The 13,217-nt window shown below is 45.4% G+C and overlaps 1 protein-coding gene across 5 annotated transcripts in view; it reads left to right on the top strand.

Annotated features, from left to right (window-relative positions):
* Positions 1-13,217, top strand: part of SEL1L3 (SEL1L family member 3) — an 87,416-nt gene that overhangs the window by 17,108 nt on the left and 57,091 nt on the right. For all 5 annotated transcript variants that reach the window (XM_085885003.1, XM_085885004.1, XM_085885005.1 and 2 more), the window contains 5 exons: positions 204-319; positions 493-551; positions 678-810; positions 1,083-1,212; positions 13,029-13,166. In XM_085885003.1, the coding sequence (XP_085741129.1) occupies positions 204-319; positions 493-551; positions 678-810; positions 1,083-1,212; positions 13,029-13,166 (576 nt within the window). The remainder of the gene's footprint in view (positions 1-203; positions 320-492; positions 552-677; positions 811-1,082; positions 1,213-13,028; positions 13,167-13,217) is intronic.

Genomic DNA, 13,217 nt, shown 5'->3' on the forward strand with positions numbered 1-13,217 from the left:
TCAGCGGCCTTCACCGTATAAGATTGATAGATGTGTCATAAGGTTGATTTTTCTAAATAGTCATAATGTCATTTGGATGTTTTTAATGTGGTTTTGTGTACAATCATTGAACTTTATTCAAAATTTTCTTTCTCCTTTTGCTCATTTCTCTATCCTGTATCTCCCTCTTACCTGTTTAATCATTTATGTCTCTCTCCCTTCAGGCAATTTGCATATCCAGGTATGTACAGTCTCTGGACAGTCCCTGGCCATCATCAGTCCTTTCGCATTCCCGCTACACACTTGGCTGCGTCTGCATCTTACCTTCAATGGCCAATGGGTAAAATCAACAATGTGGAGGGAGGAGTTTCTTGGTGGAAATAATAAGGATAGCAACGATAATGCTTATTGATGCCATATAGGTTGAGACTATAATGAACATGCAAATGTGATGATGGGCCAAGGGTTGTTGAGACAATTCATCATTAGGATGAGTGTGTTATCTTTCTACAGATGTCTCTTTCATTGTCGATTGGTGAGGACATAAAACAAAAGAATTATTTGGAGTACATGTAAGTAGTACGCATACACAGTGGCAAACAGGTGCGCTCTTCATTATATGCAGCTTGTATTGGATTAAATTAAAGAGGAGACTCCATTCAACTTGTTGAGAAAGTCAAATGTGCTGTACATTGTAGGTGGCCAGAGCCTATTCTGTATGATGATACCGATGGATACTTTGTGATTGGCGGTGGACGATACATGAAAGGCACTGATGCCGTGTTCGGTCCTGTTTCATTCTCCCGTCTGACCAATGTTCCAGCACAGAAGGTATGTCAGGCTGGCTAGACTTTATCTCAAAACCACAACTCTAACCTGCATGCAGTCCTGTTTTTTACAACCACATTGGCATGAACGATTGCTGTAAGCTACAATACACTTGCTATATTGGTACGGCAGTGGACTGAGATGGGTAGTTTTCTTGCCTATAACTCATAAAACCAGTGTGTCGGTGTGCGGTTAAGTCGTAATTAGACACTTCATGTGTGATATTGTGCAGAGGTGCTGAAAACTAGATGAGGTGTAACTTTTGTGTCTCTCAGATCGACCGCATCCTTTTCTCAAACAAAACAATCCGTCCTGGCCTGGAAAACTGGCTTAACAAGTGTTCACTTCTCCGTGCTCGATTTTCCAGCTGGTTACATGACATGCAGCATCTGCTCGATGATCCTGGTAAAGCAAGCTGCACATCTCACCTTTTATTATTTACTAGCAAAGGTACGCGGCGTTTCCCAGCAACACCAGGGTCCCTCCTCCTACCTCATCCCCGACCTACTCCCACCCCTCCCTCTGGATTCCCACTCCCCCTCCCTGCAGATGCCCACCCCTTCCCCTCTCCTCCCACCCTACCCCCAACTCTGGAATCCCGCCCCACCCATTCCCCTCCCTCCAGACACCTACCCCTTCACAGGAGCCTTCACCTGCATAATTATTTTTGTTGCACTCAATTAAGTTACACTTTGGTTAAAAAAAACAAAAAACAGAACAGTAGAAAAAGTTAAGTTTTTAATGCTTTGGCATTTTCACATTTTCTTGTGTAAATATGGAGAAGGAGGGTACCATAGCCTTGCTTAACGCTTATAAGATGTATGCTTGGTGAAAATAATTGGTAGTTTCTTTGAAATTTTCAGATTTCCCTCAAGATTTCGACACTTATTTAGTCCACGACATCCGATCCTCAAATTCGAAATCACATTTCCATCATATACTTTAATTATTCCATGAAAGTATATCATGTTTCCAAGGCAAGGCATTTATTTTTAGGAGGCTGGATAAAAATGGGGGCTAAGACTCCTGTGAGGTGAAGTTGGGCTGATTAAGGATAAACCTTTCATGAAGGTAAGCTGTTAATTATATTAAAAGGGATGTTTAAATTTACTCAAACACCCAGTTTTCATTCATGCACTACCTTCGAGTTCCCTGAGTGTGCATGCAAAGTTTTGGGCCACCAGGTTTCATGATTTTGGAGTCATGAAGGAGACACACACACTGACTGACCAACACACACTGACATTTATTATTATAGATCGGGTCATTGCCAAATACGACAGACTGCCAGACTCTCATAATTAGTGGACTGGTCACTGTATGGAACATAAGCTATTCTTGGACTCCCACACCCACCCTTAAATGGTGCCCCTTAGTGATAAGAGATTAGATTGAATATTAGGTGCCCACTATTGTTCAGGGTGTACAAGTGGGATATACCATGCCCATATAAAGTCTACACCCCCTTTAAAATTTTCACCTTTTGTTGCCTTATAGCCTGGAATTAAATTGCAATAAATCAGACTTTTCCCACCTTTTATTTACACATAGTAATCCACAACTTCCAAGTGAAAAACAAATTTCAGAAAATTAATCAAAAATACAAAACTAGAATATCTTGGTTGGATAAGTGTCCACACCCACTGAGTTAATACTTGGTTTAAGTACCTTTTGATAGCAATTACAGCTGAGTCTGTTGTGATAGGTCTCTACCACTGTTGCACACCTTGATTGGGCAATATTTGCCCATTCTTCTGAACAAAACTGTTCAAGCTCAGTGAAGGTGCATGGGGAGCGTTGATGGACAGCAATCTTAAAGTCATGCCACAGATTTTTGATTGGATTTCTGTCAGGGCTCTGACTGGGCCATTCAAGGACATTTATCTTTTTGTTCCTGAGCCACTCCAGTGTTGCTTTGGCCATCTACTTCAGGTCATTGTCCTGCTGAAAGGTGAACTTCCATCCCAATTTCAGCTTTCTTGCAGAGGGCAGCAGGTTTTACTGTTGGGTTTTTCTGTATTTTGCTACATCCATTTTCCCTTCAATCCTGACAAATGCCCCAGTCCCTGCTGACAAGAAACATCCCCATAACATGGTGCTACCACCATCAAGGTTCACAGTAGGGATGGTGTTCTTTGGGTGATGTGCTGAGTTTGGTTTGTGCCAAACGTAACGTTTTGCCTTTAGGCCAAAAAGTTCCATCTTGGTTTCGTCAGACCACAAAACGTTTTGCCAAATGGCCTTCAGCATTTCCACAGTGCTTTTGTGCATCTATAAAATGGGACTCAAGGTGGGCTTTTTTGAGTAATGGCTTCCTTATTGCCACCATACTGTTACGTTTGAGGGGGGGTATGCATTCAAAGGGTAATTAGGATGTTTAATTAGGTATGCCATGCTGTTCGAGTTTACCAGGATCTCGATGTAATAAGTAGCAATTCAGTGGTGATAAGTTGTCTAGTAAATGTTCATTTCTTCAAGGGGGAAATGATAATTGTCACGTAATTAGATAGGGACACGGGATAGGGTAAGTGTGTCTGCGTAAACCCCTTTTGGTATTCTCTGGAGGCTGGCCGTGACGTCACAGGACAGTGCAGCGGATGGCTCCGCCCCGTGGTCACGATTGGCAGAAGGCAACGGCGGTGGGCCAATAAACGGCTCGATTGGAAGTGACGAGGACAGGAGGATAAAAAGGTTCTGTTCGGGGTCGAAAAAGAAGAGGAAGAAGATCGGGACAAAAAGATCGTGTTTTTTTGGTGTGGAGGCTGTTGTGCGGAGAGCGTCCTTGTTGTTGTGCTGATTCGATCGTGTTCTTCATCGTGTCTTGGAGCCTTGCTGAGCCTCGTGCCTCACCTTGGTTGGCTCTGGGGTTCTGCTGACTCGGAGTACGGGGTCGAACGGCGGGCGGACCTGCCTCCCTCTCCTGCTTGCAACTTGGCGCCAGAACTGGTTCCCTGGCGGCTGTGAGCGGACTTGGGCCAAGACCAGGAGGTTGACAGCACCACGGTTTCTCCTGCCCCCCCTGACGAGAGCAAGGCCAGCTCGTCCGACGCCGATCCAGGGACAGTTGAGTCCACACCACGGTCCAGCATGACCACCAGAAATAGCTACGTTGTGTGTGTGTGTGTGTGTGTGTGTGTGTGTGTGTGTGTGTGTGTGTGTGTGTGTGTGTGTGTGTGTGTGTGTGTGTGTGTGTGTGTGTGTGTGTGTGTGTGTGTGTGTGTGTGTGTGTGTGTGTGCTTGGCGCCACGAGGGTTTGAGATCTGTATATTCATTGGAATTTTCTGTGTTTTTCTCCACGCCCGATCCCACACCATCCCGTCGAATCGCCCCGGATCCCTCTTCTTGCTGAGTCTTGTTATTTCTGGTTAATAGTAAAAACAAATACACATCATCAACTCAGTGAAAAGTGACTCGTGCCACCTTACTCGTCCCGTTTGCGGTAGAGCGATTAGAACCGCCATGTTTGGGTTATAAATAAATAAACCGCCTCCATCGTTTCGGCTCATTCTACATTGGCGGGACTGTTCAAGTCCCGTGGACGTCACATTGGTGTCAGGAGTGGGATGTTCGAACCCCTCTAAATTATATTTGGTATCGGGAGAATATACCAAGATTAAAATCTCGCCACGAATTGGAATATAAAATTACTACAGAAAAGCGCGCGAGCGCGGGAAAATTTTGGCGGGATTTTTCAAATTTAAATTAATTGGCGGCAAACGGGACTTCTGCACCATGGCGGATGTGCAGATGTTTGAGGAGGAAGGCCACGTGTCTGGCAGCGAGTCGGGGGAAGAAGGGAGAGACGGGGGTCGGGTTGGAACCTCCCCCATTCCGAGCGTGGACCGTGCTTCATCGCCCGTAACGGAGCCGGCAGCGCCGGAAACCGGCACGATGACGATCTGGACAATGTTGGAACGTTTAATGAGTGCAATTACAGCACAGGGGGCAAAAATGACGGCACAGGGGGCACAAATGGCAGAAATGACGGCACAAATGGAAAATCAATTCGTGACACAGAGGGCAGAAATGACAGATCAATTGAGGGTAATGGGGGTACAGTTGGGTGCACGGATTGATTTAATGAGGGATGAATTGGGGGAAAAGATGGAGAAATGAAAACTGAGATGCAGGAGTGTGTGGATGTTAAATTGGGGGAAATACAAAGTAAATTCGAGGATAGATTGGAGGAAACAAAGGTAGAAATTACATTGGAGGGGGAAAATATACGGAAAAAATTGGTAGATAAAATGCAATTGGTAGATGCAACGAACATTCGGGTTGATAAAGTGGATGAAAGCCTGGAACGTCATCGTGCCTGTGTGGATGCTCGTATGCAGCTGCAAGTTGAAGAGTGGGGAGAGCTGAGGAAGCAAGGGATGAATTTGGCGGAGGAGGTAAAAGGATTGGAGGCTCGTTTGGATGAACAAGATAAAATTATGAGCCAAGATGAAGTCTTGGATAAAGGCCTGGTAGAGCCGTCTTTTGTAAGTAGAGTGTCCGGGTTGGTTGAGGAGCAGCTACAAACTCGCGATGGAGCCTTGGAGGAGGTTGTGCGGGCCCAGAAGATCCTGCGGGAAGAGGTGAATCGGTCCATTCAACGTTTGGAACAGGAGGCAAAATTGACCCATGAGACCCTCACCACAAAACATCTTTGGCCACAGTGGGCTCCGAAATTGGATACGCAGCCACAAGGGTGTTTGATCCCTGGGCTGGATTCGGACAAGGGAGAAACTGAGAAGCGGGCCACCGTAAAAGTGATCCCCCTGGTAAATTTCGACGGGTCAGGGAGCGTTTAAGCTTTTCTGACGCAATTTGAGTGTATTTCCCGACTAAACAGGTGGAATGAGCGGGAACTTTCAGGGAATTTGGTGGCAACGTTGCGGGGACCAGCCGCAGATGTGTTAAACGTGATCGCGGAGGGATGTTGACCAGCTCCCACATTTGCGAGGCGTTGAGCCGTCGGTTTGAGTTTGCAGCGAACTGTGATCTGGTGCGGGCCCAGCTCCAGCACCGCGGATTAAAGCCGGGTGAGACAGTGCAGGAGCTGGCACAGGACATTTACCAATCAGTCAGGATCGCGTATCGGGACCTTACAGTGGAGGCATGGGACAGACTGGCACTAGAGAAATTTTTAGCTGCTCTTCCTGACCCTGAGGTCTGAGCGCTAGTGGAGTTACAGGATCCACCCACCGTTCACCGAGCGGCCGAGTGCGCGGCCAGGCTGGCCTCGTGGAGTCGGCCGGGTCGGGTTCCAGAGAGGCCATCGGTGACGATCCGACAGGCGGAGATCCAGGATCAGGGAGGGGGGCTGGGAGAAATTGGAATTACCCAAATGTTTCAGGAAATTTGCCAGAAACTGTCAAGTTTGATAAAGGGTAATCCGGTAGTTAGTGCGCCAAAGCGGCGGCGTCCAGCCCAGCCAATAGAGCAATTCGATTATGGCCGAGGGGGTCCGGAACCGGAAGAGACATTTCACCGATACCCACGGGGGCCTTTTATGGGGATTTGTTTCTGGTGCGGGCGAAGAGGACACATGCAACGATATTGCCGGTACCCGGCGATGGAGGGACCCTCCAATAGACTTTTAGACTCGGAGAGGGTGAATCCTCCTGCTGAACCGCCAGGTCTATCCGAGATGCCCTTTCATAGGTCGGGTCCGGAGATCACTGTCGGGGGTCGGGGAGACTAGATCGGGCTGAGCATATAGGGCCATGCTCGGCTGCTGAGATTGTGGCGAAGTGCCCTCCTTTGGTGGAAAAAAATGAATTGTGGGAAAATTGGCATGGGTTTGTAAGTTCTGCTGGGTTTTAGAGTGACAATCGGGACAGTGGGTAATTGGTAACAAAGCGGGCACAAGTGGCTGTCCAATGGCTGGTGCGTGGATCGGGTGAGAAGTGCTGTGTGAGTTGTTTTAAGTTAAGAAGTGAAATGTATAGTGCACACATTGATTTTTTATTGGACATGGTGTGGTAACAGGGAAGGTCCTGGTCGGTGAAGTGTTAGAAATGCAGGTGTCACATGTAAGGCCGATGGGGTGGGGGAGTCATGTGGGTTTTGTGGGTGGGGATGATGTGCTTGTCCACAGGGATTGCTGAAGCTCACGGTGAGCGTGAATTGCGACCCCCTTCAAGGAGATTCACCACCTGGTGGCTAATGGTGACAGTGTCTGGAGGCAACCGGGAGAGGGTCTGGTTGGGCGACCAAGGCGGGTAGGACCTTGGCGACCCAGGAAGGCCAGAGGAGCCAGTGAGACCCCTTCCAGAGTGTTGTACGGGATTAGAGCTGATGGCTACCAGGGGGGAGGGAATCAAAGGGAGCGGGGCGGAGAAACGTCCGGGTTGGACTAAAGCTTACCTGTGGGCATGGTTGCACCTGAGATGTCCCCATCATCTTGTGGTAACCCATCCCACGGCCATGACGGGATTCAGCCTGCATGATTAAAATGAGGACCATGACCTAGAAATGTGATGATGACCATGGTGTGAGTGTTGTGAAGATGTACGAGTCCTACTCGATCCCGCACAACTTGACATGTGCAGCAAGGGCATGATGTCCGCATAATTTTGGGGCAAGCAAATTTGAAAATTGGCTCCCCAGGTAACGCTGGGTCTATGAGCATCCACTGGGGGAGGCGGTCAAGTGTAAATATTCTGTGAATAGTGTCGTTAAGGCTTAGAGTAGGAATGTAAAGTATAAGTGTTGTGTTTTTGTGGAACCTTTCGTTTCCCCTCCCCAGATCACTGGAAGAGTGTTGGGCAAGAGGTGATGATCCAGAAGATGGAGTGCAACTTCGCTCAGTGCTCTCATGTGATAAAATAAAAAAAATAAAAAAAAACCGAATGATTGTTTAGGCGAGGATAAGGCCATAAGGGGGTAGTACATTAAGCAGGATAGGTAAGTTAGCTGCGACTCGCTGCCCATTGCCCCTCCTACTTTATTTCGTTAGGTTAATTAGGTGTGAGTCAGTAAGTGTTAAGGCTGGTATGGTAGCGCCTGTGATATACCTTGCAGGAGCTGCGGTACCAGAGGAGGGGGCAGTGTTACGTTTGAGGGGGGGGGTATGCATTCAAAGGGTAATTAGGATGTTTAATTAGGTATGCCATGCTGTTCGAGTTTACCAGGATCTCGATGTAATAAGTAGCAATTCAGTGGTGATAAGTTGTCTAGTAAATGTTCATTTCTTCAAGGGGAAATGATAATTGTCACGTAATTAGATAGGGACACGGGATAGGGTAAGGGTGTCTGCGTAAACCCCTTTTGGTATTCTCTGGAGGCTGGCCGTGACGTCACAGGACAGTGCAGCGGATGGCTCCGCCCCGTGGTCACGATTGGCAGAAGGCAACGGCGGTGGACCAATAAACGGCTCGATTGGAAGTGACGAGGACAGGAGGATAAAAAGGTTCTGTTCGGGGTCGAAAAGGAAGAGGAAGAAGATCGGGACAAAAAGATCGTGTTTTTTGGTGTGGAGGCTGTTGCGCGGAGAGCGTCCTTGTTGTTGTGCTGATTCGATCGTGTTCTTCATCGTGTCTTGGAGCCTTGCTGAGCCTCGTGCCTCACCTTGGTTTGCTCTGGGGTTCTGCTGACTCGGAGTACGGGGTCGAACGGCGGGCGGACCTGCCTCCCTCTCCTGCTCGCAACTTGGCGCCAGAACTGGTTCCCTGGCGGCTGTGAGTGGACTTGGGCCAAGACCAGGAGGTCGACAGCACCACGGTTTCTCCTGCCCCCCTGACGAGAGCAAGGCCAGCTCGTCCGACGCCGATCCAGGGACAGTTGCGTCCACACCACGGTCCAGCCTGACCACCAGAAATAGCTACGTTTTGTGTGTGTGTGTGTGTGTGTGTGTGTGTGTGTGTGTGTGTGTGTGTGTGTGTGTGTGTGTGTGTGTGTGTGTGTGTGTGTGTGCTTGGCACCTTAGAGGGTTTGAGATCTGAATATTCATTGGAATTGTCTGTGTTTTTCCCTACGCCCAATCCCACACCATCCCGTCGAATCGCCCCGGATCCCTTTTCTTGCCGAGTCTTGTTATTTCTGGTTAATAGTAAAAACAAATATACATCATCAACTCAGTGAAAAGTGACTTGTGCCACCTTCCTCATCCCATTTGCGGTAGAGCGATTAGAACCGCCATGTTTGGGTTATAAATAAATAAACCGCCTCCGTCATTTCGGCTCATTCTACGTTGGCGGGACTGTTCAAGTCCCGTGGACGTCACAATACCATACAGGCCAGACTTGTGGAATGCTTTGGATATTGTTGTCACATGCACACAGTGACGAGTCTTTGCATAAAGGCATGAAGCTCTTTCAAAGTTGCCATTGGCCTCTTGGTGGCCTCTCTGATCAGTCTCCTCCTTGCTTGGTCATCCTGTTTGGAGGGACAGCTTGATCTAGGCAGGTTCTTCATGATGCCATACGCCTTCCACTTCTAATTAATTGTCTTGACTGTGCTCCAAGGGATATTCAAAGGCTTTGAAATACTTTTATACCCATCCCCTGTTCTGTGCCTTTCCACAACTTTATCCTTTTGAAAGCTCCTTGGGGCTCATGGTTGAGTCTTTGCTGAGAAATGCACAACTCAACAGAGGAAACCTACAGGAACAGCTGATTTTATTCTGAAATAAGCAGAATCACTACAATTTAACACAGGTGGAAGACAATTAACTTGGTGTGTGATTTTGAAGATGATTGGTTACAACTGAGCTAATTTACATTTGCTATTATAACGGGGGTGGACACTTATCCAACTAAGATATTCTAGTTTTGTATTTTTAATGAATTTTCTGAAAGTTGTCGAATTTCTTTTTCACTTGGAACTTGTGGGTTATGATGTGTAAATAATAATGGGAAAAGTCTGATTTAATGCAATTTTATTCTGGGCTATAATGCAACAAAAGGTGAAAAATTTGAAAGGGGTGTGTAGACTTTCTATCGGAACTGCATGTTGTTAGCCATGGGTGTGGCATCATTGCCAAGGTCCAACTGACTATCTTGGTGAATGATGCACAATGACCCAGACAGTCCAAAATGTCTCAATCATTGCGATAGTAATAGTAAGAACAGCTGAGCATATTAACCCTTGCATTCTTAATCATTAAATTATCCTGCTGATTGGCAACCTTCTACCGTGAACATACACTCTGTAAGACATTGAGACAGTTCAGTTTAAAAAAAAAATTGAAATCTTTCTAAAACTATGCACATGCTACAGTCTTGGTAGTACTTGGTACCCAGGTCAACATTCAATGATCCAATCACTATTAATCCATCCAGGTGTTTGTAACACAATTGATGCAGATATTACAAGGTGTGTGCAAATATGAAGGTCTCCGAATTTGTCAGATGTCAAGAAGCATTCAAAACTAAAAAATAGGACCGTGCATCCTGAAGCTTACCTGGATCAGGAGCAACAGTCACTCAAACCCACCGCAGACCCGCTTAGTCCCTGATTTATTTATTTATTTATTTATTTTTAATGCCCTGAACAAACTTTGGTACATCACGGGCGATGAAGGTTATGGTCATGTTTCATTGAAATCGTGTGTGTAGTTTCTGAGAAGAGAGCAAATACCTATTTTGGGGGGTCAAAACCCCCCATAAATCTCCTTAATGAGCACACATTTTGATGCGGTCAATACACCTTCGTTTGGCATCAGATATGAAGCTTGTGGCCAAGTTTCATAAAAATCGTATGTTTGGTTCAAGCGATAATGACTGAAGTGTTTACCACTGACTGACTGACTGGCTCACTCTCACCTACGGACACTGCTCGATTGCATAAGCTCACCGGACTAAAGTCCAAGTGAGTTAAAAATGACATACTTCACTTGTCAACATTGTCTCTCAGGAGTGCCTTGCACTTATGGCACCTGTCTATGCATGTGTAGCCTACCGAAAGCAAAGCTTTGTAGGGCTATGTACAGTAGATCCCACTGATAAAAGGCTGATGCCAACACTGATCTGGCGAAGAAGTTGAGACCATGAAGGTTGTCTTTCATTTTTGAAATAGCCAAAAGTCAGTGGATGCAATGTCCAGCGAATATGCTATACGTGGGATCAGTTTGATGCTCACTGAAAAATTATTGTACTTGAGCAGCCCAATCTGGCACGGCATTATCGTGTTGGAAGCGAAAACCTGAGTGTGCACTTTCCGGACATTTCTGCATGGCTGACAAACTCTTTTCCAAAAGCTCACGGTAACTGTGACCAGCTACGGTTGTCCTTTTTTTAATGCAATGGATTAGAATGATGCCATTAGCGTCCCAAATGAAGACCACCATCATCTTCTCAGCTGATGCCTGCACACAAATTTTATTTGATGGAGGTGAGTATGAATGCTCCACTGTGCCGACTGCCTTTCGAGTTCTGGATTGAAGGACATCCATATTTCTTCCATAGTCACAATGGTGTTCACGAACTGTCCCACACTCCCTGCAATTATTGTTACCATGTTCTGAGATGTGGAGTGACTTTTTGATCATCTGTGAGCTTTGCAGCACCCATCATGCAGAAATGGTTGACATTTTAAGATCAGTGTGCAAAATGATATACACAGAACCATTTGATAAGGCTATGCATGGCCATGACATTATTATTCTGCGATTGCTCATCACCAATTATTCCACACGCTCAATGTTGTTCATGGTCATCTGGAATGATGCTCTGTTTCGTTGCTTTCACATCCCTCTTTACACCCCTTTACAGCTCCATGGCTGCCATACCATGGCATTGCCAAAAATTTTACTTGCAATTGAAAGGTTTTACACATATAACCTTGTATATTGTGTTCTACAGTTCCTGTATGGCCACAAGTGTGCTCAACAAACTGGCCATAATGGAGAGTTCTTCTTGATATTGTTACAATGGCTGAATAGATTTTGATTCACCTTTTTATAATACTAGCAGAGTAACCCGCCCAACAGGTGGTCTTGTTTCAAGCATACAGCGCGTTATTCTGATGCACACCTTTAGTTGGGCGGTGTATAGGTAACTGACAGCTCTATATGGGAAAAAAATAATCCAGGTTACGTGCATGAAGCAAAAACATAACTACTGCTTATAATTCAAAACACCTCACAGCACTGGAAAACGTGGGGACAGGAATACTGTGCTGTACAGGGTGGGCCGAAAGTCACTGAAGGTTTTCTTTTCTAATAACTTTTTTATTTTAAAATAAAAATTAATGAAATATATTGCAAATGGTAGCTTAATTCATGGAATTTTTCTTTTCTTTTCGATTAATTGTGAAAAACAACGTCCTGCAAATGGCCCCCATTGGCTTCTTCGCAAAGTTGATGTTTCTGTGTTTTCATTAACGCTCCCAAACACAGTCAATGTTTTCTGGAGTACGACTTGTTTTCGGTCTTCCACTGCAGGCTGAGTCATGAACAGACCCCTTTGACTCAAAACGAGCAATCAAGCTCCGAATCGTGTTTTCTGATGGTTGTTCTCGAACACTAAAATGATTGCGAAATTTTCTTTGAGTTTGAATTATTGATTTCCCACTGGAGTAATGAAATTTAACAATTTTCATGCACTGGTCATTGGAAAATTTATTCATAATGAATCTCCCTGGTATTCTTTATCTGTAAACCAAAAAGAAAGAAAAATTAATACTTAATTAAAAATATAAAAATTGTGAAAAATAGAAAACCTTCAGTGACTCTTGGCCCACCCTATAAATGCTGGGGACCCTCCCCCACCTGGAGGCGGTGCTACACGACATACATTTACAAAGAGAATTTGCATCATCACGTCTTCCCCAAGGATAAAAACACATCTATATATTATTTGAGGTCAGGCTGATCCTATGTAGCAAGTCTGGATGTAATCAGCCCAGAACTGAAGGAGGAGTAGCATGACAAACACACAAACAAACAAACAAACACACACAATGAAACTCACAAACACTGGTCCGTGAATTATAGTTAAGGATAAATTTCTCCATTTCACTGCTTGGTATGTTAAGTTGTAATTTGGTGTGAAAATGGAATTGGTAACTAATATCTATGCATGGTTGGGTATTGTCATGGAGACCATTAGACACAGGAGTTTTAAATAATCTTTAACATTGGACTACCGTACCCTACTGTATCCCTTCAGATCTAGCTTTATTTAGACCTACAATGGATTTCAACTCAATGAAGACTACAAGTTCATCCTTGTTGTCCAAACAACATCATCAATTTTCAATCCCCTTTTCTACCACCCCCTCTTGCATATCAGAATCATGCCCCAGCATTTATCGACAGCTTCTCACCAAACACAGTCATCGGGAAGGATCATGCAACAGTGAACAACCAATACAAAAGCGACAGCATGTCTTATACACCACCTTGGAGCATCTGGTAATGCGTCACCATGGTAATCCTTCACCCTCATTTTAAGTGTAGCTTACCTGTATAAATATGATAT

This window comes from Eptatretus burgeri, chromosome 6, assembly GCF_056783735.1.
Source record: "Eptatretus burgeri isolate ZD-2024b chromosome 6, Ebu_testis_v1, whole genome shotgun sequence".
NCBI classification, from domain to species: Eukaryota; Metazoa; Chordata; class Myxini; order Myxiniformes; family Myxinidae; genus Eptatretus; species Eptatretus burgeri.